This window comes from Bubalus kerabau, chromosome 5, assembly GCF_029407905.1.
Source record: "Bubalus kerabau isolate K-KA32 ecotype Philippines breed swamp buffalo chromosome 5, PCC_UOA_SB_1v2, whole genome shotgun sequence".
In the NCBI taxonomy this organism is placed as follows: Eukaryota; Metazoa; Chordata; class Mammalia; order Artiodactyla; family Bovidae; genus Bubalus; species Bubalus kerabau.
The window spans coordinates 127,391,730-127,419,275 of record NC_073628.1 but is presented as its reverse complement, the minus strand read 5'-3'; the positions used below and the strand labels follow the sequence as shown (position 1 = coordinate 127,419,275).

The 27,546-nt window shown below is 44.9% G+C and overlaps 1 protein-coding gene across 12 annotated transcripts in view; it reads right to left on the bottom strand.

Annotated features, from left to right (window-relative positions):
- The window catches only part of KCNH1 (potassium voltage-gated channel subfamily H member 1), a 430,930-nt gene that overhangs the window by 247,319 nt on the left and 156,065 nt on the right, over positions 1-27,546 (bottom strand). For all 12 annotated transcript variants that reach the window (XM_055583062.1, XM_055583061.1, XM_055583050.1 and 9 more), the window contains exon 7: positions 3,442-3,871. In XM_055583062.1, the coding sequence (XP_055439037.1) occupies positions 3,442-3,871 (430 nt within the window). The remainder of the gene's footprint in view (positions 1-3,441; positions 3,872-27,546) is intronic.

Sequence of the window (27,546 nt, the reverse complement as noted above, 5' to 3'; positions counted from 1 at the left end):
CCGTAAATCGAGTAAGACTTCAGCAGCTGTTCTGAACAAAGGTTGTCTGGAATGTGAGTTTACAAGGTAATTACCAGCACATTACACAGAGGGCAATAACTTTGTTGTTAGCACAAGAATTTGTCAGACTTGTCACACGGAAAGGGGAACAGCTGTAACTGTAAGTGACAGGTTGCTGAAAAAATGGTTGATGTCTGAAGCACCTGGTCCCCCGAGTTTCTACCGTAAACTTGTTTTTAAATTAAAACAACAGGCAAGTGTACAAAAACTTTCCACTGTAGAAACTGCTGTCTTGTTCAAGTTTATGGAGAGAATTTTCAAAGTGTGAGTGGTGTGCCAGAGAGGACAGGCTGATGAGGTCTGTGTTCTCAGTCCACGCCATCGCAGACGGGCACAAGGGAAAGAGCTGGGCTTTTAATTCAGAGTCCCAGACACAAATCCTGTCTTTCCGACATACTAGCCATGCGTTCTTGGCAAAAGAGTTAACTTCTACCAGCTTCCATTTCCTTGTAAAATGTACTTAATAATCTCTAAGGCATAGAGTTGTTGCAAACACGGGGATTTGCATATAGAATATCTAGCATAGCACCTGGCAAACAGCAAGTGATCAGGAAACAAAGTAACAATTAAGCAGACTTGCCTACCTAAATATCATACTTGGGGCATATTGCAGAGGTGACTGCCTGTGTATTACACTTAAAAAAAAAAAAAGAAATGGAAACACTACAAAGCTTTGAAAAGGTGGGGAGAGGAAAGAGGTGATGATAATTGTTTGGGTTTTCCTTTAGAGACTATACCCAGGAAATTACTTTCTCTGGAGAAGAATGGCTTTGGAGAAACAGTTTATCCTCATACGCCACCAGAGCTGTTTTCTTATCTCTTCTTCCAGGTAAAAAGTTGCAAGGAAGTCTCCTCATATTTGAAAGCCTTCAGGGAGCTCATGAAATGGAGCCTATTTTCTAACTGACCACTCTCAGCAAATTTTCTGTAATGCATATAATGAAGTATTTCGATTGACAGAGCATCTCATCTTCCCCCTAAGAGACAGAAATTGTGCCCGGAGCACGGTGCATCTGGTTGTTTACTGGTGCCCCAAGGCTCACAAAATGCTGCAAGCACTGACTAGAAAACTAGGAGATGTTAAGGCTGAAATAGTTCTAGAAGAGCAAAGATCTTAAATCCTTTTACATGACATGAGAAAGCACCTCAAGTTCTAATTAAGCTAAAGCAATTAGCCACCCACAGATACTTAATGCTGCTCCCCATGGTCAGGCAATCATCTCTATTAAAACCCATTTTAAAAAAAGAGCGGACCCAAAAGTTCCCCGCACACACTTCCCACAAACCAGTTAAGCCTTGGACGCATTTGGTAAACACACAGAGCCGGGCTCTGGGTATGGCAGAGGGGCTTTTAGGAAAGGAGTACATCAGACATGATGAGGTGACGGCAAATAAAAAGGAGGTGAGCTGCAAATGGAACAAAAAGGGTAACAAAATCCACTTGCCAAGGGATCCCTGGATTATGGATGGGCTGGACAAAGCCAGATAAGCTGAAGCCTCAGTTTCCCTGGTCTTAGAATCCCCTGGTTGGTGTAACAAGATGTCAATTCCACCCTGAGGAAGCACATCAAGCAGAAGGGTTTCTGCCAGCTGCAACTAGCGCCCAGCTTCATCACCTGTGACCAGACTACCGTCCAAACCCATGCTTCACGGGAGGTCTGTCCTCTCTCACACCACAGTGTGTCATGGAAGCACCAACAGGGTGCATTTGGCAGGTTCACAATGAGTCCAATCCACTCAAGTTCACGTGCTTTCCCCAGCCCAGTTAGGCCTAATCTTCCCCAAGACTCCCTTTAGTGAGGGGAGTTCATTGTTGTTTTCAACCCAAGGCTGTTTCCAGACTTGGTAGTAGTGGCAACAGCTACAAAATGGTCAATGGTCAAGCATTTAAAAATTAAGGGCTTCCTGCTAAAGAATCCACCTGCAAAGCAGGAGACCCTGGTTCAATTCCTGGGTGGGGAATATCCCCTGGAGAAGGGAACGGCTACCCACTCCAGTATTTGGGCCTGGAGAATTCCATGGACTATGTAGTCCATGGGGTCTCAAAGAGTTGGACACAACTGAGTCACTTTCGGATCTTCCCTGGTGGCTCAGACAGTAAAGTGTCTGCCTACAATGCGGGAGACCTGGGTTCAATCCCTGGGTCAGGAAGATCTCCTGGAGAAGGAAATGGCAACCCACTCTAGTATTCTTGCCTGGAAAATCCCATTGACTGAGGCACCTGGTTAGGCTACAGTTCATGGATTCATTTTCACCCCTCTGTCCATAGGGAATTGGTTCTAGGACCAATTGATTAGAAGATACGAAAACCAACAGATTTTTAAGTCCCTTATATAAAATGGCATAGTATTTGCCTATAACCCACATACATCTTCCCATATACTTTAAATGATCCCTAGATACTTATAGTACCTAGTACAATATAAATGCTATGTAAATAATTGCCTGTATGTGGCAAATTTAAGGTTCATGAACTTTCTGGAAGTTTCTCTTTTTAATATTTTCAGTCCATGGTTGGTTGAATGAGAGGATGCAGAATCCATGGATACAGAGGGCTAAGTGTACTTTCCTCAAGAACTAGGGTTGTTTCTGTTTTTCAGTCCAGTGAAGTTAATCCAAAGCCCCATTACTTTTCAACTGAACAAGAGCTGTTTATCCCTGTAGGTTTTTACCTTTTGGATTTAGAAAACCTCTCAATCACCAGACATCAAAAATATTGATCTAGATCAGCACTGTTCAATAGAAATAAGATTTTAAATTTTCCTAGGATTTGCATTAAACAGTAAAAATATATACAAAATTATTGTACTAGAATATTTTACTTAACCCACTCTAGCAAAACCACTACTATTTCAATATAATCAATACAAAAGATTATTAATGAGATACTTCTGATTTTGTTTTCATGCATCCTTTCTCTAGTACCACACTGAACTGTGCAATCTAGCGCTATTTTTAAAGTGCCATGGAAAAACTCCCACAATTCATTGTCCTATGAACAAGAAGTATACCAAAATGTATAGCATGATCTCATTTTAACTATTAAAATGTGTTATCTGTGTGTTCAGATATGGACAGACAAAACTCTCTAAGGGAAACACCAAAAGTTAACAGCAATTTTAAGAAACAGAATTATGTATGGTTAGTCATTAGTTTCTACTTTGTGCTCTTTTGTTATTTTCTGAATTTCTGTGCAGTGAATGTATACTGTTTAAATTAATAGGAAAACTCTAAAGCTCGTCTTTAAAAACAAAAAGCCCTCCCTTGTCTTACGCCGCAACCCCGATCCTGTGGCACTGTAGCCATTGCCCTGTTTTCGGCTAACCGAAAGGCTGGACAGACTTAATGCGCCACCCCTTGCCCAGTCACCGTGATACTTACAGCCAATCATCATGATGGCCACGGCAAAGATCTTCTCAATGTCTGTGGACGGGGCGATGTTCCCAAAGCCCACGCTGGTGAGGCTGGTCATGGTGAAATACAACGAGGAGATGTAGACGGAATTCTTGCTGGGACCCCCTTCCCACTTCCCTGAGCCGGACCCATTAAACTGGTAAGGGGTGCCAATGTCCATGGCCAGCTGGTAGAGCCAGCTGTTGTTGCGGATGGTCTTGGTGTCCTCATCGAAGATCTCATAGTCCCCGATGCTGTACCAGATGCAGGCCATCCAGTGAGCGGCCAGCCCGAACACACACACCAGCAGGACCAGCACAGCAGCTCCATACTCGATGTAGTGGTCCAGCTTCCGGGCCACTCGTCCCAGGCGGAGCAGCCGGACAACTTTCAGAGAGCTGAACAGGCTGCTGATGCCCTGGGAGGAAAGGGGCACAGGGTTAGGGCCAAGAACAGAGAGAGCACAACTCCGTCCCGCCACCTCCCAAGAGGCTTCCTTCAGCACGCATATCCCATGAGACGCTAGAGTATGCAACTCTTAAAACATTGCTTCAAAATAAGTCATGACATAGAGAAATGCCCATATATACTTTTATGCTTAGATACAATAAGAATTTTATTCCAACATATACAGAAGGGAGATTTCCATTAGCTTTTCCCTACGTCCTTTAAAAAGCAAATAAAAAGCTAAAATAAAAAATAAGACAAATAAAAGTTGAATTTCGTTCTCATTATATTGTATATATGTATACAAATACAAATATGAGCATTTTTCCATACTATTCATTTTAAAACAATATTAAGGGTTGTGTAATATTTCATATTAAGTAATATGAAATATTTTTAGAGTTGCATATTTATTTCATATTGAAAAATGGTCAGGAAACACACATGGAAAGACATAGAAAACATTAACAGGGATAATTGCTACACTGTCAAATTATAGAATTACAGGCAATTTTTATTATATTTTGTATATACTTTTGTTACAGTTGCATATATTTACTTCTGCAATTAAAAATTGTTAACTTTACTATTACAAAAATACATATTTAAAGAACAAAAAATTTTTTAAGATAAAAATAAAGGAACAACTGAAAAGAATAAAGAACTGAGATTCTGTTTTCCCAGGAAAGTTACAAACTCTTGGAAGGTTACAACACTTCAGTCAGGTCAGGGATACAGCCAGACAAAATGTACTTAATCTCAATCAATCAAGGAATCTCAAAACCAGAAGGAGCCTTCTGATTTCACCTGCTTAAAGTCTCCTCCTTCAAATCCCACCAGGACAGGGCTATTCTCCAGACAGTCCTCTAGGGAACAACACTGTGGTAGGGCAGGAACACCAGTGTAGAAATCTTTAAAATGGGGTCTACCCCTCAGGTGGGCCACTAACTTGCTGTGTAAATTTGGACCATGCAGTTCACTCTCAGTTCACCAGTCTAGACAATGCGGGAGGTGGACGGGAAGAGCTCTACAACTTCTGCATAGGCCAACTTACTCTTTCTTATCTCCTAAGGGAGCTGAAACATATTACAGAAGCTATACCATTCAAATCTCAAACTCACATTCCAAAATGATTCTAAGGTGCAAGGAAAGGAAATTTCCATTAAAATTTCCCAAACTCTATTAAAAAGCAAATAAACACCATAAAGACATTTTTTTGAATGAAGACTTTGGTCTCCCTTACACAGCAAAAATCTAACAGCAGAATGATGCCCTTCACCAGGCAGAGGGAATGACTTGCCACCACTCTAAGCACTGGACAGGTTCCAGCTCACTGTTTCCTCTTTGGTCCTCCATACCGTTAATGACAACACTCAAGGGTCAGGTTATGTCACAGACAGAAGGAAAACACGTAGAAGTTTCCTGGTGAGTCTGTGTCACCTCCTCCTGGACATACAGCTAACCACATTTCTCAGCCTCTTTCCATCTGGGTAGGTCTCTGGAACCAGGTCCAGCCAACGGAATTTGAGGTGTAAGAAGTGTCACTTCCAAGCCAAGGAGATAAATGTAAGAAAACTTTCTCTACAAGTTCTCTCTTCCCCAGGGCATGCCTTCTTTGAGGTCAGGTACTCAACATTCAAAAACCTAAGATATCTGATATCTGGTCCTATCACTTCATGACAAACAGATAGGTAAAAAGTGGAAACAGTGACAGATTTTATTTTCTTGGGCTCTAAAATCACTGTGGATGGTGACTGCAGCCATGAAATTAAAAGATGCTTGCTCCTTGGAAGAAAAGCTATGATAAACCTAGAAAGTGAAAGTGAAGTCGCTCAGTCATGTCTGACTGTTTGCGACCCTGTGGACTGTAGCCTACCAGGCTCCTCCGTCCATGGGGTTCTCCAGGCAAGAATACTGGAGTGGGTTGCCATTTCCTTCTCCAGGGGATCTTCCCGACCCAGGGATTGAACCCGGGTCTCCTGCATTGCAGGCAGATGCTTTAACCTCTGAGCCACCAGGGAAGCCCATGATAAACCTAGACAGTGTATTAAAAAGCGTGACATCACTTTCCTGACAAATGTCTATCTAGTCAAAGCTATGGTTTTTCCAGTGGTCATGTACGAATGTGAGAGTTGGATCATTAAGCAGACTGAGTGTCAAAGAATTGATGCTTTCAAATTGTGGTGCTGGAGACGAGTCTTGAGAGTCCCCTGGACTGCAAGGAGACCAAAGATGTCAATCCTAAAGGAAATCAACCCTGAATATTCATTGGAAGGACTGATGCTCAAGTTCCAATACTTTAGCTACCTGACGCAAGAGCCAATTCATTGGAAAAGACCCTAATGCTGGGAAAGATTGAGGGCTGGAGGAGAAGGGGGTGAAAGAGGATGAGATGGCTGGATGGCATCACAGACACAGTGGACATGAGTCTGAGCAAACTCCAGGAGATAGTGAAGGACAGGGAAGCCTGCTGCAGTTCATGGGGTCGCAAAGAGCTGGACACAACTTAGCAACTGAACAAAAACTGAAGATGGTAGACATACAGCATGGAGGGGGCCTGAGTCCCTTGGAGGTTATGTGGAATATAGCATCCCCCAAATCAGCTTGAATCCTATTGTAATGTCAATGAAAAAAGGAACCTCTTATATAAGCCACTGAAACTCGGGGGTATTTGTGACAGCAGCTATCATTAGCCTTCTCTGGAGATGAACACACAAACCATATGGAGCACAGCCTTGGCGATAAACACCAAACAGGTCACCACACAAATTATTTCACTGAAGTATGGGTGGAAAAACAGTGAAACTGAAAGTTTTAGTCACTTGGTTGTGTCCAACTCTGTAACACCATGGACTGTAGCCTGACCAGGCTCCTCTGTCCATAGGAGAGGAGGAGTAGGTAGCCAGTCCCTTCTCCAGGGAATCTTCCCGACCTAGGGATTATTCTTTACCACTAGCACCACCTGGGAAGCCCTTAAAAAAAAAAAAAAGTTTTGTAACCATGAAATTCCCAACAGAAATAATCATTTCTGGCCCAACGTACACCTGCCAATACATAATAATGTATCTTACTAGGCAAAAGGGACTACAGAGCCAGGCGGTTCATCCAAACTGCTGACTTTGACAGTTTACCTTTGCCATGTCCAGTATTCATCCCCTGGATCCCCTTTCCCTCCATGTGCTTTTCTCAAAAATCTTCCATGAGAAATGGTTGAGAAAATCCTCATATTAAGGTGCAATAGACTGATGATGGTAAATGGATATCCTCTCCCCGTAGGGTATTTGCATTTTAACAGAGGGAGACCAGCTTCCAATCGTGGAATTAAAAGGACCCACAGCCTGGATGAAGGAGATATTTTGGGAGGCAAAGAAGCCTTTTTGATGACTCAGAAATCAAACACATGTAAGCAGCCACCTACTCGCCACCTCCTCATAAGGAGGTTCCTGAAATCATCTTTCAAAGCAGCTCTACTCTGAAGCAGAACTCATTACCCTGGGCAAAATTGCCTTGTCATTTTTCCCTTACATTCAACCCAAAGCAACATTTATGGGGAACTGACTCTGTACTCCTTGTGCTAATGCTACAGGGGAGAGAGGAAAATGGTGCTTGGTCTTCTTGCTCACTATTGGGTCTTCAGTGGCTGGCATGTGGAGGATGCTCGAGAGAAAGAAAGGGAAGAGGAAGCAAAAACCTGATTACTAATGAGAGGTGAAATACAGTTAGTGAAGAGATATTTCTACTTAATAGTCACAGAACTTGGAGCTGAGCAGCAGCACGGAGGTCGTCTTGTCCAGCACCTCTGAGTCCAGCAGTGCCCTCTAGAGCTCCCTTAGGAATGGTCCTTCAGCCTCTCCTTGAACCCTCCTCTGAACTACTGCCTCTTGAAGATCTAATTCTGTGGCAGGCATTCGCGGAGATGAACTACCAGGCTCCCACCTCTTTTCATACTTCCTGTGTGCTCCACCTGCACTTCCTCCTCCTGCTCCGCTCCATCCCTCCCCAGTGGCCACCACATCACATGCAAGCCCTATCTACAGGCCATGTTATCCTCTGGCCGTACACTCCAGGCAGCACGAGCATCCCACACACTGGACACACGCTTGCATCTCTGAGCCTGCTCAGACAGGTCCCTCAGCCCAGAAGGCCCAGTTTCCCAATTTCTGCCAGCTGATACACTAGTTACCCCTCAGGTCTGCCACGATCCCCACCCTACAGCCTTCCCAGAGCCCCCAGAAGTCACAACCAGCCACTCACCCTTCGGTGTGTTCACAGTATTCTGTAACCATCACTTTGCATTAAAGTTTCCTACAGCCAGTTCCCTTCCCCAGCTACGTCGGGAACTACATCTTCCGGAAGATAGAGGCCACTTGTTACTCATTTTCGAAGCTTCTTACATTGGGTTCAATAATGTTCCTCCATAAATTCAAGTCTTTCCCAGAATCCTCAGAATGTAACCTTACGTGGAAATAGGGCTACCCTTGCAGGTATAGTTAGCTAAAATGAGGTCATATTGGAAAATGGCAAACCCTGAATCCAGTATGACGAGTGTCCTCATCAGACACAGAGAGACACACGTGACTACGAATGCAGAGATTGGAGTGATAGGTCTTCAAGCCAAGGGATGTCAGGGATGACTGGCAACACCAGAAATGAAGAGAGGGCATGAAACAGATTCTTTTCTAGAGCCTCAAAAAGAGCATGGCCCTGCTGACACCTTGATTTTAGATTTCTAGGCTCCAGAACTGAGAGAGAATAAATTTCTGATGTATTGAGCCAGTTCTTGGTAATTTGTCACCGCAGCCCTAGAAAACTAATATATCTATACAAGCTTTAAAGCCAGCACCTTCTCAGAGAGGGTCTCAAATATTTTCTAAACTGAATTGAAGAGTTTGGCTTATGAGAGAATTTCTTATTTTCAGGAGCCTCTGGAACTATATAAAGTAAGCCTTTCCTCATTGTGTTATCTGTGTGCACATGGATGCCCAGTTACACAGTTTTGCATTAGTCCCCTATTGCCCTAACAGCTGGAACTTTAGCTGTTTAAAAGCATTTCAAGCTACTAATTTGTTCTTTTTTCTTATTTGCCTGAAGCTTAGTGGATTAGCTAGAGAGAATATTCCAAACTTAAAAACAAAAAACATTAGTATGAGAAAAACACGACAGCACCATTTGGGAGCGAGTCACACCTCCCCAGGGACTTCTCCCCCCCGCCCCGCCAGCCCCAGGGACTTCTTATAGCAGAAATCCTACCTCACATTCCAAATAGTTCCAGAGAGTTCTTCATCAAACTTTTAAGGTTGTGAAGACCCAAGAATTTCAGGTTGAATCCACATGGCCAAAGGCCACTGAGAAAGAACCTAGGCTGATAAGCCTCACCACTGAAGGCCAATATGTGTGACTGGAAGGAAGGCTTCTGAAATCTCAGGAACCTCAGCTGTAGTGATTTTGGTACAACTCAGATTGAAGTAGACGTTTGGCAATTATCAGGTTCACTTGTGCACGAGCAAGCTTTGCCTATTCGCCAGGACTAAAGAAACCTTCTGCTAATTCCAGCTCCACTCTGCTTCCTCAACTAGCCAAATTCACCAGTTTTTGGCTCTTTCACCTTTTTTTTTTTTTTCTGTCGTACACCCAAAAAGTAACACTCTCACAGACTGATGACATTGTTACTGAAAAGAACAGCTCTGTCTTTCACATTCTTGAAAAGTTTCCCCAGGCTTCCAAGTCTATGTGGTGAGCAAATTCCAGAGCAAATTCTGCAGTTACACTTTTTTTTTTATTGTTTTCAACCCCACATTACCCATCATTACTCTTGTCCCGCACCTTCCTCCAGCTAAAGGTCTCATTCACATGCTTCCTCTGAGTCATCCGGGAACCTGTCATCATGTGTAGAAAATTCCCAGCCTCAGCATCTTCATGGACTGTTCCCACCACCTTCCTGCTTTAGTTGAAACTGGCTCTCACAAGCACCTTGCTTTTTCCCATCCTGGAGTTTGGAGTAGGGAGTTTCAAACTCCACATTTCATCTTCCAAATAAGAGTTGTTTGACACTCAAAAAAAAAAGAAAAAGAAGCTCCCCTTCTTTAATATTCGTGTACCAGAAAACAAACAAACAAAAAAAAACCACGTAATAAAGATCCCCTGAAACTACCACACCCCCATAAAAAAAAAAAAAAAAGATTCATGCCCTTCAGTAATACCATTACTGTTATCTGATTACTGAGAGTTAACATCTGTTGAATGCTTACAAATATGCCAGAACTTGGGCTTAGTCTTTCATTTACTCTCCCATTTATCAAATTCTCAGTCCCTTTTTTTCATTACCTGGCCACAGCCCATCTCCTGCTATCAGCAAGGGAATCTTAATGTTCGAGGGGGAAAAAATCATTCAACAGTCCAGCCTCTCTATTCCAGTGACTTTCACTTCCTCTCCATATCCTGTGCCTGGTTATCACTGGGAACTGCTTCATCTCTGAAAGCTGACACACCAGCATTCAACACAACAACTACATATATTTCCATTCCTCCCATCCTTTCCTTTATCCCATCCAGCCTGCTCTTGGGCTTTTCTTTGATATCTCTATCCCCATCTTCTTTTCCCCCAACCATCAACTCTCCAGATTTTACTTCCTTTCCCATTTCACTAGACCCTGTGACATCATTTCACGTACCCCCTCCCACAGCCCTCACCATCTCTCTCTCCCCTTGCCTTCCTATCACACTTGCCCTACAAAATGCAGCACCATATAGATTCAACAGCAGACACTGGGCTACTATCTCCATTCTCAGCTGGGACCTGTCCTTTTCCTCTTCCTCTAACAACACTCTCGTTCCCATCAACAGCTATTCCAAATCTTCACTAGTCTTTTCAAGATCCCACCTAACCCATGCCTTATTCTCAGCCAACATCACCTCCCCATTTACAGACAGAGCAGGGGTCTTAAGTATCAATTCTCATCCACATTCCGCCTTCACAAACATGAGCATATGCAGTAGCACCATCCTTCCACACTGAATCAAAAGTCACTCCTCACCTATTCAGGAACCCCACTGCATCAACTACTTATCCTTCTCTTTATTCCCTTTCATCTTCAAAACTCCCTTTCATAGACTCATTTCTGTTAAAAAAAAAAAAAAATCATACTAGTGTTTCAAGTGCTATACACCTCTCCACTCTTTCTCTCCTGAAACCATAATCAACACACAATGGCTCAGATTCCTCATTTCCAAGTCATTTCTCAACCCACTGTACTCAAAAGTCCACTCACTCTACCCAGGAACTGTCTCAACGGTCACCAATCACCTTCTAATTGTCATACCTTCAGCGTTTGTCACCTGTAATGGGCATGTGACATTCTTCATGGCCACACAGGGTCCACACTGTCTTCCTATGTTTAGGGAATCACGACCTTACAAAGTAGACCTAGAAGCTGACAACACCATAAACCTTCCTTCTGCAGCTTCCTCTGCAGCCAATGTGTGAGCACATGACCGAGAACCTGCCCATCAGAGACACCCATCCCAGTCACTGGATGGCATCCCATGGAGGAACTGTGCAGGGCCCTTTTTGCAAGAGCATGGCAGCATCACTCAGGTCCCAGAGGCAGCAGAAATGGTTCTGGAACTGATACCCATGGTCCACTGATGGCCAGGTCAACACTGCATGTTTTGAACCCACATCCAATAGCAACAGCAGCGATACTCTCACAGGACCAGCTCTGCCACACGACTGGAGGCAGCAAAGCCACCAAGTGTTCTCCTAGTTGTCCCCAAACTCTGAGTATACAACATCCTTGAACCCTCACTCCTACCACAATATGAGATGGACTTCCCTCTCTCGGTTCTCTCAATACCTCTCTTTCTAATGATTAACTGAGGCACTGCTCTTGGTCTTCTTCTCTTCCCAATATACTCTTTTCTGTGGGTCCATTATTGTAGCTTTAACCACTATCTATGTACTGCTGCTGCTGCTAAGTCATTCCAGTCATGTCCGACTCTGCGTGACCCCATGAACGGCAGCCCACCAGGCTCCCCCGTCCCTGGGATTCTCCAAGCAAGAATAACATGCTGTAAATCCATCTTTCCAAACCAGACATTTCTCCTGACCCTAAGACCCTCTATGGGCATGTCACTGGGCTATCCCACAGCTTCCTCAGCCTGCCACGTCTACTCCTCAGCTCAGCTCCTATTTCCCAACTTGGAGAATGGGCCTAACATACACAGTCTCCCAAGTGAAAAACTAAACATCATCATCTTTGCTGCCTATGCAAACTTTTCTTAACTGGAACATTCTTTTTAGAAGGGTGATGTTAAGGTGTATCAGTATTCCAATGCATAATTTACTGCCACTTGGATAATAGAAAAATATTTTCTTGTCTATTCATATAACATCAATAAGATACTGGAATGAACACAGGTACTAGAATACACATAAGATACTAGAAACATGGATGATCCCAAGAAGGGAGATTCTTCATTGTAATATCCTTTTGAATGCTATTCCATATGAATTTTTGTTTACCATAAATTTTTAAAGATTAAATAAAAATTAAAATTTAAAATATGACCCAACACTGCTTAGACCCATTCAATGGCTTTCACCGCCTTTTGAATAAAATTCCATTAGTTTAGCAAACAAAGGCCTTCGTAAAAATGCCATCTTGGACAGCTTCGTCACTCACTGCCTCCCTCCCAGGCACCCTCTACTTTCATCATATCAGATTATTTGTGGTTCCACAATCACTCTATCCCCTCACAGCTTCACACATGCCATTCCTTCTGCCTCAAGCACTGTTCTCCTGGTTGTCTGCCTGGCAGATCCCTACCCATCCTTGAGGACACTTCTCAACACCCATGTGGCAGGATGAGTCACATATTACTAAAATTCTGACTTATCAAGTAGTTTATCTTTTAAAATAATTAGAGTTCAAATTTATCCCAATAACATCACTGTCATGTTAATTCCAATTTTCTTTCTTGACCTGTGGGAAAAAGAATATAGACATGGCAACAACCTAGAAACTATGGATCTGAAGTCATACACAGGAACCTAATCCACTGATTATGTTCATTTTCTGTGTCTACTGGTGAATTTTCTGTGTCCAATTGACAGGGACACAGGGTACCCTGATATTTGGTTAAACATTATTCTGGGTGTGTCTGTGAGGGTGTTTCTGGAGGGAGATTAACATTTGAATCAACAGACTGAGTAGAGCAAATCACCCTGTGTAGGGTAGTGTGGGTAGGCCTCACCCAGCCCACTGAAGGTCTGAATTGAACAGAAAGTTGAATAAGGGCAAATTCGTGCTGACTGCTTTCAAGCGGGACACCAGTCTTCTGCACTCAGACTGGAACGTAACCACTGCCTCTCCTGGGTCTCCATCTTGCTGAGGGTGGATGTGGGGCTTCTCAGCCTCCATAATTACCATAATGCTAATTATATAGATAATATTTATTTATAACATATACAAATCCTACTGATTCTGCTTCTCTGTAGGACCTTGACCCATACAGGGTCTTAACAGGAGAAAGGTTGAGAACTGCCAGTCTAAGACATAACACAAAGCCATCTCTCCCCTGATGCCTTCCCTAATACCCATAGGCAGAGCTCAACATGCCCTGCACTAGACTCCCATGACTGTTCCTTGATTCACTCTTCCAATAAATACTTACTGAGCATCTACCATAAAGCAAACATGGTTTCCAACACTGATAATAGATCACAGATGGACCAGACCAACATCTTTATCCCTGCGGAACTGAGATAACAAGCAAGAAGAAATGGTACGTTATATGACAGTGAGATGAAAACTTCAGCAGGAAATAACTAAGGAGTGCAAGGAAGTGCGGGTGGCAGAGTGTTAAATAGGACTGTGGAGGGAAACTTCACTGAAATCTTGGCCTTTAAGTAATGACCAGTGGAGGCGAGAATGTGAGCCACCAAGGCATCTAAGAGAAGCACGCTCCAGACAGGCATCTGTTCAGTTCAGTTCAGTCACTCAGTCGTGTCTGACTCTTTGCGACCCTATGAATCGCAGCATGCCAGGCCTCCCTGTCCATCACCAACTCCCAGAGTTCACTCAGACTCATGTCTATCGATTCGGTGATGCCATCCAGCCATCTCATCCTCTGTCATCCCCTTCTCCTCCTGCCCCCAATCCCTGCCAGAGGGTCGGCAAGTACCAAATATCCCGGGTATGAAGGTCACATGGTCTTTATATTAGGCTGTCAGGCCCTTGGGATCAAGAAGCACACCTTCCATGGAAGTAATAGCTAATTATTTTAATAAAAATAATAATTTTATTGAGTACTTACTAAGTGCCTTACTTACTAAGTACTTACTAAGTACTAAGTGCCAGACACAATAAGGACTTTACAAGCATTATCTCACTTAATCCTCATCATTTTGAGAGGTAGGTATATTATGCACCCAGTTTATAGATGAAGAAACTGATAGAATTATTTGTCTAGAATGACACCAAAAGTAGCCGAGCTAGAATCTGAATCCTGATCAATCAACTCCCAAGATTATGCTTTTATCCCTCTACTTTACAGACTCCACCTTTAATTTCCCATTTTTAGAGTTCTGGTTCCTCACAGATGGTCGATAAATGTTTATCAGATGGAAACTCACAATGAGACTTACTTGAAGGAGGAGGCCTAGCAGTCTGTTTTAAGGATTTACTACTTTATTAACAGAGCTTGGTTTGTCTGTTGTCTTTAAAACAGAGATGACTTCAAGAATAAATGTTTCAAGATAGTCCCACGACTCTGCAGATTCATTTCAACTGCATAATGGAATCAACTGGCTTCCCAGATCTCATCGGAAGTTACTCCCTGAAGCTTAAATGTAATTTGCTTCCCTTTCATTGCTTCAACATTTTACTTTCATCTCAGTTGACTCAGCAGGCACTTCCTGAAAACCTAGTATAGACAGACACAGCCCAGAACGACCAGTGATACAAAACCAGAGAAGGCACCATCACCCGCCCTCACATTGTCCACAATCAGACCACAGAGAAAAGCAGCCTGCATGACCGCAGTGCAGCAAACATAAGCTAGCTGCCACTATGAAGACTGCGTAAGCACAAGTCTGGTGGCCGTGCATAAAGGGACTTTTTTCCTAGTTCACTTAACAGCTGTGTTGACCATACTCAGGGGAAGGCTGTGGTTACCAAGTGTAGGGGAGCTTTTAGCCCGAAATGGGAGAGCTTGAAACCTTTCATTGGTTTAATCCAAGAATGCACCCGAAAGACACAGCTGCAGTCTCCTTAGAAAACAAAGGAAGTATAAAAATTCCACTTAAAACTATCCACTTTCCTTTTGTTTACAATTCAAACTATAAAATAAACTGTGTATTTAATTGTGCTATTATACCATCAGGCTCTTTTCCTCTCTAGAGGCTTTGAAAATTGAACTCTATCACTGGCCAAATAAAATCCAAAGGATATAGTGTACAGAATTTGGTTTTATCAAGCCATGTCTCTTTCTCAGAATAGTAATCTCAGGTTTTCCTCTACCAGGGAAGTGAAATGAACCCAAGTAGCTCAGATAGCCTAGACTGTAGTTTCCTATGAAGCAGGCAAAAATAATCATGTGTCTGCAACTCTGACACTGATGCAGAACTAGCCAAGCCTTCAATCTGCTTTAAGCTGATTTAAATTATCAGAGAGTGAAGTCAAATCAATGGCGCAGGTGAAAATCCCAGTGGCCTACAGGAGGGTCATGTCTGTAGTTTTCAGCACTGGGGCCTGAATAGGGCACGGTTCACTTATCACTGCCTGGCCAGAGCTCTCAACGTGAAACAGGGCTGACACTATGAAAGCATCACCTTAACTAGTAACACGTGAGGGCTCTGTTGGGCCCTCCTGACCACGGGTAACAACACTTGAATTCACGCAGAGGAGAGGTGCAGACAATTTCCTGAGGAGTCTAATTCGGTTTAAAAGACACCCTCCCTCCCCAAACATGACCCATGTCATTCTCATCCTCAGTCCAAACCAAGCTTCAGATAAGAAGGTGGAAGCCCCCAGAAGCTATAAAGTAGCCCCCAACTGTGTAGCCTCATGTCAAGCACTGGGAATGTGGGGTACAGCCTGAAGAGACCTCCACCAGGGTGGCAAGGACACAAAACTCATGCAGCTGGTCGGGAGGTGGGCAAGGTTCCCCAGGTTTGGGGAACTGGCAGAGCAAACTGCAGGCCAGCAGCCCACACACCCGGGCTGAATTTGTGAGAACTGGGGCAGCTGTGAAGTATTCCCAGCGCTCAGGATCGAGCTCACCTGCACTGGGCAGTAAAAGCCCCGGGGTCAGAGCGTCCTCTGAGGAGCTACATGAGCTGCTGGGCGCACTGCTGGAGGACCACAGGGGAACTCAGAGCAGAGTCCCTGGGGCGGGCTACGAGGTGGGCTTAGCCTCAGGACACTTCTCAGTGTGACCAATACACGGACACAGAGAAAGGGACGGGGGAAACAGACTCGAGGGAAGATAGTGTGACCCTAACTTCAGGGATTCCTAGGTTGAAAGTAATAAGAATTCCCTTTTGCTAGAAGGAGGGTCCGTGTTTCCCTTTCAATATTGTTCATGGTTTTAACTCTATCACAAATAGATTGAAAACCCTCAGGGGCTATTCCTCCTTGCAGCCTCAGCAGTGAGTGGTGACAGGATCATTCTAGACTTTTCCATCCTGGGAAGCAACTGCCATACACAGAGCTTCCCTCGACTACCTTCCAGCCCTCTGAGAGGAAGTCTCTGTAGGAATAATGTAAGGAAAAGTTATGGCTCCTTTAAGAGGCTTCTGGTAAATTCAGAGTTCCAAACTTTCTGGAAGCAGGTGGAAGTAAGTAATCACCATTCTGTGTGGTTACACTAATCAGTAACTACAACTTTGGGGAATAACAGGCCATAGAGAAAAGAAATTGTCTACTCATTACAGGAAAATAAAACTACGTAGAGGAGTCCCATGAACACCCAGAGCCACATGTAAAACTTGGGCTTGGACCCACGTCCTGCCTCTGGCACACTCCTACTAAATATGACCCTGGTGGTCTACCCAACCTCTCTGAGCTTCATTTATTCACCTGTAAAGCATAGGAAATGCATTTGGCACCCCACTCCAGTACTCTTGCCTGGAAAATCCCATGGATGGAGAAGGCTGGTAGGCTGCAGTCCGTGGGGTCGCTAAGAGTCAGACACGACTGAGCGATTTCACTTTCACTTTTCACTTTCATGCATTGGAGAAGGAAATGGCAACCCATTCCAGTGTTCTTGCCTGGAGAATCCCAGGGACAGGGGAGCCTGGTGGGCTGCCGTCTCTAGGGTCGCACAGAGTCGGACACGACTGAAGCGACGCAGCAGCAGCAATGCTCACAGAAAGTTTTAGTTGTTGGGACTTCCCTGGTGGTTCAGGGGTTAAAAATCCGCCTGCCAATGTAGGGGAACCCATAGTATGATCCCTGGCCCCAAAACTAAGACCCTACCTGTTGCAACACAGCTAACCCCGTGTGCCACAACTACAGAGCCCACGCACCCAGAGCCCGTGCTCCACGAGAGACACCACTGCAATGAAGCCCACACACCACAACTAAAGGGTAGCCCCTGCTCGCCAAACTAGAGAAAGCCCACGCGCAGCAACGAAGACCCAACGCAGCTAAAAAAAAAAAAAAAAAGAAAAAGTATTAGTTGTTGTTACTCAAGAAATGGTCACCTTGCTCTCCTTCAGCTGTAAAAATTTAGCCAAAAAAATAAGAGAACCACAAAGGGGAGAAACTATTTGCCCTGGGCAAAAAGGAAAGGATCTGGAAATGTCAGAAAGAAGTCACCACTAGATGGGAATTAATAAAGAGGGAAAGCAATACTCCCTCTCTGAAAAGTTGCAAACAAGCAGTCAAGTATATTAGACAGTCAAGGGTATAAGATTAAGGAAAGAGGCAGGGGGTCCCAGCCTTGTGCTTCTGGACTCCCAACAGGGGTAAGTGAAAGTCAGCCTCACCTGATACTGGGCTGCAACCCACGGGCCAGCAAGCCTTGTAACTGCCCAGCGTCAAGACCAAAGAAGCAGCCCAGAGACCGCAACAGAGACATCAGTGGATTATTGGACAAGGGGCTCTTACACAGCTGAAGCAAAAGGTCCTGGAGGGACACCCCACCACACCCAGCAGGCAGTCCACAGAACATGGTGGCACCTTAGGCTACCATTTACAGGGGGAAGCAACGTCAGGCTGGCTCATCAGTTACCAGAGAAACCATCTGGGGCACGTCCCTCACAGCCCCTCAGGTTAAGAACCATCACAAGGGCAAATGTTTCCCTTTAATAAACTAGCAGGTGGAGCTGTTTGGGCCTAAGGATGAGAACAATCACTAGCTGGGCCGGGGGCAAGCACGTTTGTGTGAGTAGGGTACAGGTGAAGCGGGGACTGGTCGGGCAGGGGCTGTAAAAACAGCAAGAGAACAGCCACGTTGAGGTGCCTGGCCACACTCCTGATAAGAATATGAAAGCCCAGGGATATTTGGAAAACTAATAGAATTGTCATTTACATCTAGGTATTTGTATTCTAAATGCTCTTTACAGATCTGGTACTGTGACTACAATGATTAGAAATCATTAAAATAACAAATATGCCACTTAGAAGTTTATTTTAATGAAAAAGTAGTGTGTAGACCCCAACCTGTCAACCCCATCCTGCTAAGTCATAGCAAATAATAACCACAATAATTTATGAAGCATTTTCAGTATGCCAAGCAGTTCTAATTCTTAGTCTTACATGTATTAACTCACTTGACTCCTGTAACGATCCTATAGGATAAACAGTATAATTTTCCCTGTTACATATAAAGGTATGGATTTTTCAAAATGAATTAACTGATGGGCAAGCAGCCAGGAGGGTGATGAGTTACAAGCAGATTTCAAAAACAAGCAATGAAATCAACCTCTTCTGTGGCTGTTCCAAAGACACAACAAGCATACTCCTTTCCTCTTTCTACTCAGGAAGTCCTCCCCCAAAGCCAACCTGGCTCCAGTAGGAGTAGCCTGTAGACCGTCATTCTTCTCTACTAGCAGCGAAAAGGCTGTGGGTACACATAGCAAGTAGCAGAATGAAGAAATGAAAAACAAAAGCAGTGGTAGAATAAAAAGATGATGTTCCTTCCTTAAGACTAATGACATGAAAAAGCTTAGAATTGAAATGGGCTGCATTTGTACAGACTGAGGACTCTGGGCTCGTAAAAGATGACCTGCAGACAAACCCGATGGCATCTCAGGACTACCCAGGGTAGTACCTTATGCACGATCCTTATGTGAAAGTCACTCAGTCATGTCTGACTCTTTGCGATCCCACAGACTACAGCCTGCCAGGCTCCTCTGTCCATGGAATTCTCCAGACCAGAATACTGGAGTGGGTAGCTGTTCCCTTCTCCAGGGGATCTTCCCAACCCAGGGATCGAACCCAGGTCTCCCACATTGCAGGTGGATTCTTTACCATCTGAGCCACCAGAGAAGCCCACGATCCCTGGAGACTCCTTGAATAAGGGCTCCCCATACCTCACAGGCCCAGGGACGGGAAGCTGGCTTCCATTCTTTAGATGCAGTTTATTATTCAAATCACTTCACCAAGGCCACTGATGCCCAGAGAGGGGAAAAGACTTACCCAAAGCCCAGGGGACAAGCTGGGGCCACTTTGCAGGTCTCCTCGGGTTCCCAGGTGGCACTAGTGGTAAAGAACCCACCTGCCAATGCAGGAGACATAAGAGACACGGGCTCGACCCCTGGGTCAGGAAGATCCCCTAGAGGAGGGCATGGCAACCCAGGAGCCCACTCTATTCTGCTTGCCTGCAGAATGCCACGGACAGAGGAGCCTGGCAGGCTACAGTCCATAGGGTCTCAAAGAGTCGGACACGAGACATGTACGCACACAGCTCAGCTGGTTCACAGAGCTATACTGAGGCTACAGCAAAACAATTCGCAGGGACAGCTCTACAAGTGAGTGCTGGTGGCACTGGTGATATTATTTAGAGACGATTTTTAAAGTCGCGATGCATTTACAGACAATAATTTGAATCCCTCTGGTGATAGAACAGAGTGCCATATTTGTATAGAACAGAGTTTCAGCTGCAAGAGCCTCCAGGCAAGTGAGCAGAGCCATGGTTCTCCAGCCCAGGGAGCAGGTGGCCAAACGAAGCTGCCAAAGGGTGGGGCCACTAAATGGCCCATATCTAAAGTGGGACAAGAGCCTTGCTCCAGAGTGCTGGGATAACAGATCTTTGGATCAGGAGGGGATCCCAAGGATCACAGCCCACACCCAGCATCTTACAGGCAAGAAAACAAAGGTGCAGGGAGTGCTCACTGCACGGTGTCTGTGAAGCAAGGACTCCCCAGTCTCCCCTCCCCAGACCCCGGAAACCTCAGACCTACCTCTGTCTCTAACACATCCTACCTCTTTCCCTGTTTCATGTTTCTCCAAAGCATTTATAGCAGTTCCTCCTTATCTGTGAGGATACACTCCAAGACCCCTGGTGAATGCCTAAAACTGCAGTTAGTACCAAACCCTATTCAGTCGACCCTTAAACAACACAGGGGTTGGGGGTGCTAATCCCCCGAACATTTGGAAATCTGTGTGTATCTTTATGGTTGGCCTTCCACACCCACAGTTCCACATTGGTGGGTCCAACCAGCTGCAGATTAGGTGTTGTGTTATTCACTTTACCATGTCTGACTCTTTGTGACCCCATGGACTGTAGCCCACTAGGCTCCTCTAGTCCATGGAATTTTCCAGGCAGGACTACTGGAGTGGGTTGCTATTCCCTTCTCCAGAGGCTCTTCCTGACCCAGGGGTCAACCCAGGGTCTCCTGCACTGAAAGTGGATTCTTTACCATCTGAGCCACCAGGGAAGCCCGTAGATTGGGTATTACCATAGTACTTATTTTTCAAAATCTGCATGTAAGTAGACCCATGGAGTATGTAGGGAAGAGCAAGTGAGTCAAGATGGTGCTGGTCAGGCTGTCTTGCCCATGGCCTCTCACTCTCACCCCACGTGTTGTAAATCCACGGTGACGTAACAGCTGAGAGCACTCAGAGCACTGCGCATGCATGTCACGATGTACTCTTTGGCCACGGGCCACTTTTGTTCTAAAAACATATATAAGCTCCACCTGGAAAGCCCTTGAGGCTGCATTATGGCTGTGTCCACTGGGTCAACCACAAGAGAATACAGCGTGTCTGTGGCTGCTAAGGCTGCCAGTGCCAGTGAGGAGAGAATAAACATGTCTGCAGTTTCTGCAGCCCCTTGAGTTTTCTTCCAGCTTCCCACTCACTCCTTGTCTACCCTGAGTTCAGCAAGCAGTGAGATGCAGCAAGACAATTGGTGTCATTGGCAGGATGATACAGCAAGACACAGTTCAAATCTGTGTTGATCAAGGGTCAACTGTATATGTACTATATTTTTTCCTATACATACATATCTATGATAAAGTTTAATCAGGCAGTTTAGAAATTAACCAAACTGCCAGCATCACTGCTCTTGCGCTTTGGGCCAGTATTATGTAAAATAAGGGTTACGTGAACACAAACACTAGGGTACCATGATGCTATGACAATCTGTCTCCTAACTGAGACGGCTACTAAGTGAGTAGCAGGTAGGATATTCTGGACCAAGGGATGACTCATGTTCTGGGTGAGACATAGCAGGATGGCATGAGATTTCATCACACTCCTCAGAATGGTGCACAATTCAGAACTTAAAAAGCACCGTTACTGGAATTTTCCATTTAATATTTTTGGACCACAGTTGACCAAGGGCATCTGAAAATATGGAAAAGAAAACCACAGATACGGAGTAGGAATAGAGTAGTACTTTATAGGCTTTGCATTTAACATACTCTAGGCTTTACGTTTATTTATTGGCTGCCTCCTTCTCCACTCCCTGTACTAGAAGGTAAACACGATGCTAAGGGGCTCTGCTACATCATTAGCATGTGGAACACAGCAGCAGGCTCTCAGTAATGATTGGTTGAATGGGTAAATACTTTGCATCCACTGAGCACTTAAGAATTTATAAAGTATTTCCACAAACATTATCCTTTGTGGTTTTCATTTAATCACTGGAAATGTCTTAGAAGAATTGCACCACAAAGGTCAGACTTTATATCTCCCCGTGGTGTGGGAGCAGGTCCTGGTGGCTTGAGGCAGGGCTTGTACTTTCTTGGAGGAATTAGGGAGCACTGGGCCAGAAAGCAGCTCAGGATACCTGCTGATCCTAGAGGCCTGGGTGCAGACCAGTCTGCCCGAGAGAGGCAAGGTGACCTGCCCCTCCCTGGTAAAAACCTGGAGGGAAAACTACATTTCAGATTTGTAAATCCTTTTCCATTTGCTTCACTGAGGAGCAAAATAGGACACTAGTTTGGGAAGCAGAACAGCCACTGGGGCACTCCTGGCTTTAATGACTCCTGATTACTCAGCCAGCTTGAGCTGCAGGATTCAGAGCACTGCCTTCTCTGGGGCATCCACTCCAACCCAGAAGGCAGATCTCAGAATAAACAAAGGAGTATCAGGTCCCCAGATTTGTGTTTTATTCCCCACATGGACTATTCTCAACCACGTGGCTAAAACTTTCACCCTTTCTCAATAAAAACCAGAGCTCAAACAGCACCTCTTTAAGGAAGCCTGGTCTGAATCTACCCCTTTCCCCACCCCATCACCACCCACTCTCTATAATCAATCTTTTCTCATTGAATTCCCACAGCATTTGGTACATTACTACATCCATCATGCCCTAATGTTTTGCTATCTATCTTGACCTCCTCTTACATATATAAACTCTTTCTTAGCTACAGAATGTATCACCTAGATGTATCTCTGAGGCATCCAGCACAGTCCCAGCACATGGCAGATACACAGTAATTGATCCCTGAATGAATAAGCAAACAATCAGCTATTGAGTATGATAAGTTGTGCTTCCCACATGGCACAGTGGCAAAGAATCCGCCTGCCAATGCAGAAGACGGAGGTTTGATTCCTGGGTCGGGAAGATCCCCTAGATTAGGAAATGGCAGCTCAGTCCAGTATTCTTGCCTGGAAAATTCCATAGGCAGAAGAGCTTGGCGGGCTACAGTCCATGGGCCGCAAAGGGTCAGACACAACTGAGTGCCTCAGCAAGCACGCACATGCCAAGTTATGGCTAAAAGCCTACCATATCCTCAGCCTGGATCCATCCAAGGCTCTCTGACTAAATCTGACCCACCCATTTCTACCATCTTACACTGTTTTTTATCAAATCATCCGGTTGCACAAATATCCATGTATTGGTATTCTAAACTGACTGCCTCTTTGAGAATGTACTACCCTCAAAATATGTCAAGAGTCTACAAAGATTACCAATAATCTGTTTACTGGACGTTAATAGATGGAAAAAAATCTAAAATGCAAAAATCCCTCATTTTGGAATGCTGGATGTTATCTTTGTTTGGATACTCCTTGTCTCTCATTCCCCACGTACGAGTAATTGTACAGTTCTATTAACTGTGCCTCTACCTGTCTCTGGAACCAGTCCAACCTTCTCCATCCTCACCGACATGGCATCTGTCACCTGGATTGCTGCCCCAGCTGCCCTAACTGGTCCCGTGCTTCCAAGCTCACCCCGATGTAATTCCTCCTCCATGCTGCGACTCCCCTGTTCTCTCTGAAAGGCAATTCTGGTCACACATCTCTTCAGCTCAGGGTTTTTAACACCCCCACTCCAGTACTCTTGCCTGGAAAATCCATGGACAGAGGAGCCTGGTAGGCTGCAGTCCATGGGGTTGCTAAGAGTCGGACACGACTGAGCGACTTCACTTTCATGCACTGGAGAAGGAAATGGCACTCCACTCCAGTACTCTTGCCTGGAAAATCCATGGACAGAGGAGCCTGGTAGGCTGCAGTCCATAAGGTCGCTAAGAGTCGGACACGACTGAGCGACTTCACTTTCACTTTTTTCTTTCATGCATTGGAGAAGGAAATGGCAACCCACTCCAGTATTCTTGCCTGGAGAATCCCAGGGACGGGGGAGCCTGGTGGTCTGCCGTCTATGGGGTCACACAGAGTCGGAGACGACTGAAGTGACTTAGCATTAGCATGATATATAGTCTGTGCTCCCCAGTGGGGCACACAAGGCCTTGGCCATCTGTCCCTTACCTGCCCCTCCTGCCTTCTCTCTCCCCACCTTCTCACACACCTACACTCCAGCCACGCTGTGTGCATGCCTTTTAAGTCACTTCAGTCATGTCCAATTCTTTGCGACCGCATGGATGGTAGCCCGCCAGGCTCTTCTGTCCATGGGGTCTCCGGGCAAGAATACTAGAGTGGGTTACCATGACCTCCTCCAGGGGATCTTCCCCACCCAGAAATCGAGCCCACGTCTCTACTGTCTCCTCATTGGCAGGCGGGTTCTTTACCACTAGTCCAGCCACCCTGAACAACTTGAATTCGTCAGGTGAGCCAGGTCTGTCTTACCACCTCCCTGTCACGTAGACCGGTCCCCTTGCCTGAAATGACGTGTCCTCCCACTGTCCTCTTCACATGCCTCTTCACCTGGTCAACTCCCAATTCGTCCTTCATCGTAAGACTCTTCCCTGAGCTCCCAGCCAAGGCGGCCTGCTGCCAAGCGTCCAGATGGCACCCCCACCGACTCACCATGTGCACTACCACAGCCAGCTTACCTGCCCCCTTGCCTCCCATCCGTGACTTAGCTTCCTGACGGCAAGTGCCCCGGCAGTTTCAGAATCCACCTGGCCCTGCGCCTGGTGCTAACAGGAACCCCACAAATAACCACGAAAGGACTTCGGAAATTAGATCAGCCTCCGAGGGTGAGAACACCAGTGTGTACGTGGGTGTGAGTCCTCAGTCATTCAGTCGCGTCCAACTCTTTGCGACTCCATGGACTGTAGCCCGCCAGGTTCCTCTGTCCATGGAATTTTCCAGGCAAGATTATTGGAGGGGGTTGCCATTCCCTTCTCCAGGGGATCTTCCCAACCCAGGGATCAAACCTATGTCTCCTGCATTGGGAAGCCGATTTTTAAACCACTGTACCACCTATTATGCTCCCTACCTACAGTTCAATCCATACCCCATTCATACCACTGGAGTTCTGAAATCAAATTTAAAACAAATCTAAATTCTCCCCCTTAAAATAAATAAAAGACAAAATAAGTCATATAATTGACACTACTGGTCAAAGGAAAGAAATGGGGCAACCGATATATGCAGCAATGGAATAAGTAAAAGAATAAAAATAATTTACATTAACTTTGGAAAATTATACAATTATCAGTAGAATAACTGTAAAATAAAATGAATAAGGGATTTGGCATCAGAAATCCTGACTTGTGATATCTGTATGACCTTGAACTTGTCACTCAATCACCAAGTCTCCCTCTTCTCACATGGGTTGTCGTGACAAGACAATGGATATAAGGCATTTCTACCTTTTTAAAGCACTATACAAATACAAGCTCATTCAAACTAGAATTATGATGACTATTGCAGAAAAATGTTTATGACACAGTAAGAAAAGTTGTACACAAATATGTGTATAACCGTGTAAATTATGTGTGAAAGTGTTAGTTACTCGGTTGTGTCTGACTCTTTGTGGCCCTATGAACTATAGTCTTCCAGACTCCTCTGTCCATGGAATTCTCCAGGCAAGAATACTGGAGTGGGTTGCCATTCCCTTCTCCAGGGGATCTTCCCGACCCAGGGATCGAACCCGGGTCTCCTACATTCAGGCAGATTCTTTACCACCTTGCTGCTGCTGCTAAGTCGCTTCAGTCCTATCCAACTCTGTGCAACCCCATAGACGGCAGCCCACCAGGCTCCCCCGTCCCTGGGATTCTCCAGGCAAGAACACTGGAGTGGGTTGCCATTGCCTTCTCCGCTTTACCAACTTGGCCCCCCAAAAATGGAGGATGTTAGCATTCTTCAACCCAGAGAAGACCACCCGAGGCTGGGTTAAAGGAACCAGAGAGGCTCATTAGGAGACCACCTGAGGTCAAATGAAAGGAATGCAGGCCCTACACACACCCCGATCCGTACAGCAGCCCTGCCCTTGAACCACGGCTATAAAATTCCTCATCAAATACCCTGGGGTTGGGCACGAGCCCACTGTGTTACCCTTTGCCTGGCAAAGCAGTAAAACCATTCTTTTCTACTTCACCCCAAACTCAGTCTCCAAGATTCGATTCAGTACTGGTGCACAAAGGCTGTTGTCAGCATCATGACCAATTTCTTCAAGACCAAGCTCTAGGCTCACCTTCTCCTAGGAGTCTTCCCTGTGTGACCACAATCCAAATAGATCACTCTTTTGCTTCGTTATGTAGTTTGACTATAGTTTAAAAGACAAACAAAAAACACTGTTCCCAATTGCTACATCCCAGTGTGTTCTCTCCCCCAACAGGACAGCAAGACTGAGGGCAGGACCCATGCTTTCTGCTGCCTTTCCACCTGCCACAGTGCCTCCTCGAAGACGTCACAAATGCTAGTTGAATAAGTGGTGAGAAGAGCATCCGACCAATGAATGCAGTGCTCCAGGTTTATGCTGTTGATTTCAGTAACGATACGATTAGCACTCTCTGAAGATCTGCCACAATGAGCCGTATCATCCATTGTAATTGTTCATCTGGTCATTATTTTGGCACATTCCAAGCTGCAGTATAAGTAATTACATTCTGTGCACAGAGCCACTCACCTCAATTACAGGCCTTGGCAACTACATTACGAGATAACATTATACAGAAAGGCTATGAATCAGTCGGCTGGGTACAGGGAGGATTTTTAAAAGAAAGAACAGTGAACCAACCATGTAAAGCCTGCTTTAATCAAATACAGTATTCTTCTGAAATCAGAAGTCAGCGAGGAAAAGATTATCAAGCTACACAGACACAGAACAAGAATGAAAACAGATGTGATGAAATAAAGCTTATATTTTAAGGCAAGATGAGAAAATTTTAAACATAAAATTTTTCTCTGCTCCCTTGGGCCCCCACCTTCCCTCCCAGTGTGCATTAATTAGCATTTGCATTATGCATTAACCAGACCTTCCCAACAGCAGAAATACCTGTTCAACCATAAAGATCAACTCTTATTCTGGTGCCAACCACATAACTCCTTAGAAGATAACATTCCTGTCTTAATCCTATAAGGGGTCATGATGACCCAGCACTCACCTTGTATGTGTAGACACCTTTGGTAAGCTTTATACATAACGCCAATATATAATTTCCCTTAAAGATAGCAATGGGTGCAGAGCAGGCTGGGTCAGATGACTTACAGAAATACAGCACTGTATCTAACGGAAGTTCTTAGCTTAAATACTTACAGCTTCATTAATGTTACTAGCTATATTTCTTCTACTCTGCCTCTTTGACAAGATTATCAGTTCTTGCATTGCCAAATGTGTGACTGAGCCTCCAATAAAAATAAGGATGACTAGGCAACTTGAAATGATCAACCAAATATATAGTTCTATAAGTTCAGTGATTATAATAACCCGACTCTGGATAAGGGAAGAAGCAACAAGACGGAGCCACTTCCCAGACCATAACAGACCAGTAAAACCAGCAGTACAAAAGCTGTTGGCTGCTGTTAACAGGGCCTTGTCCAATAACAGCACATTGAGGGACCT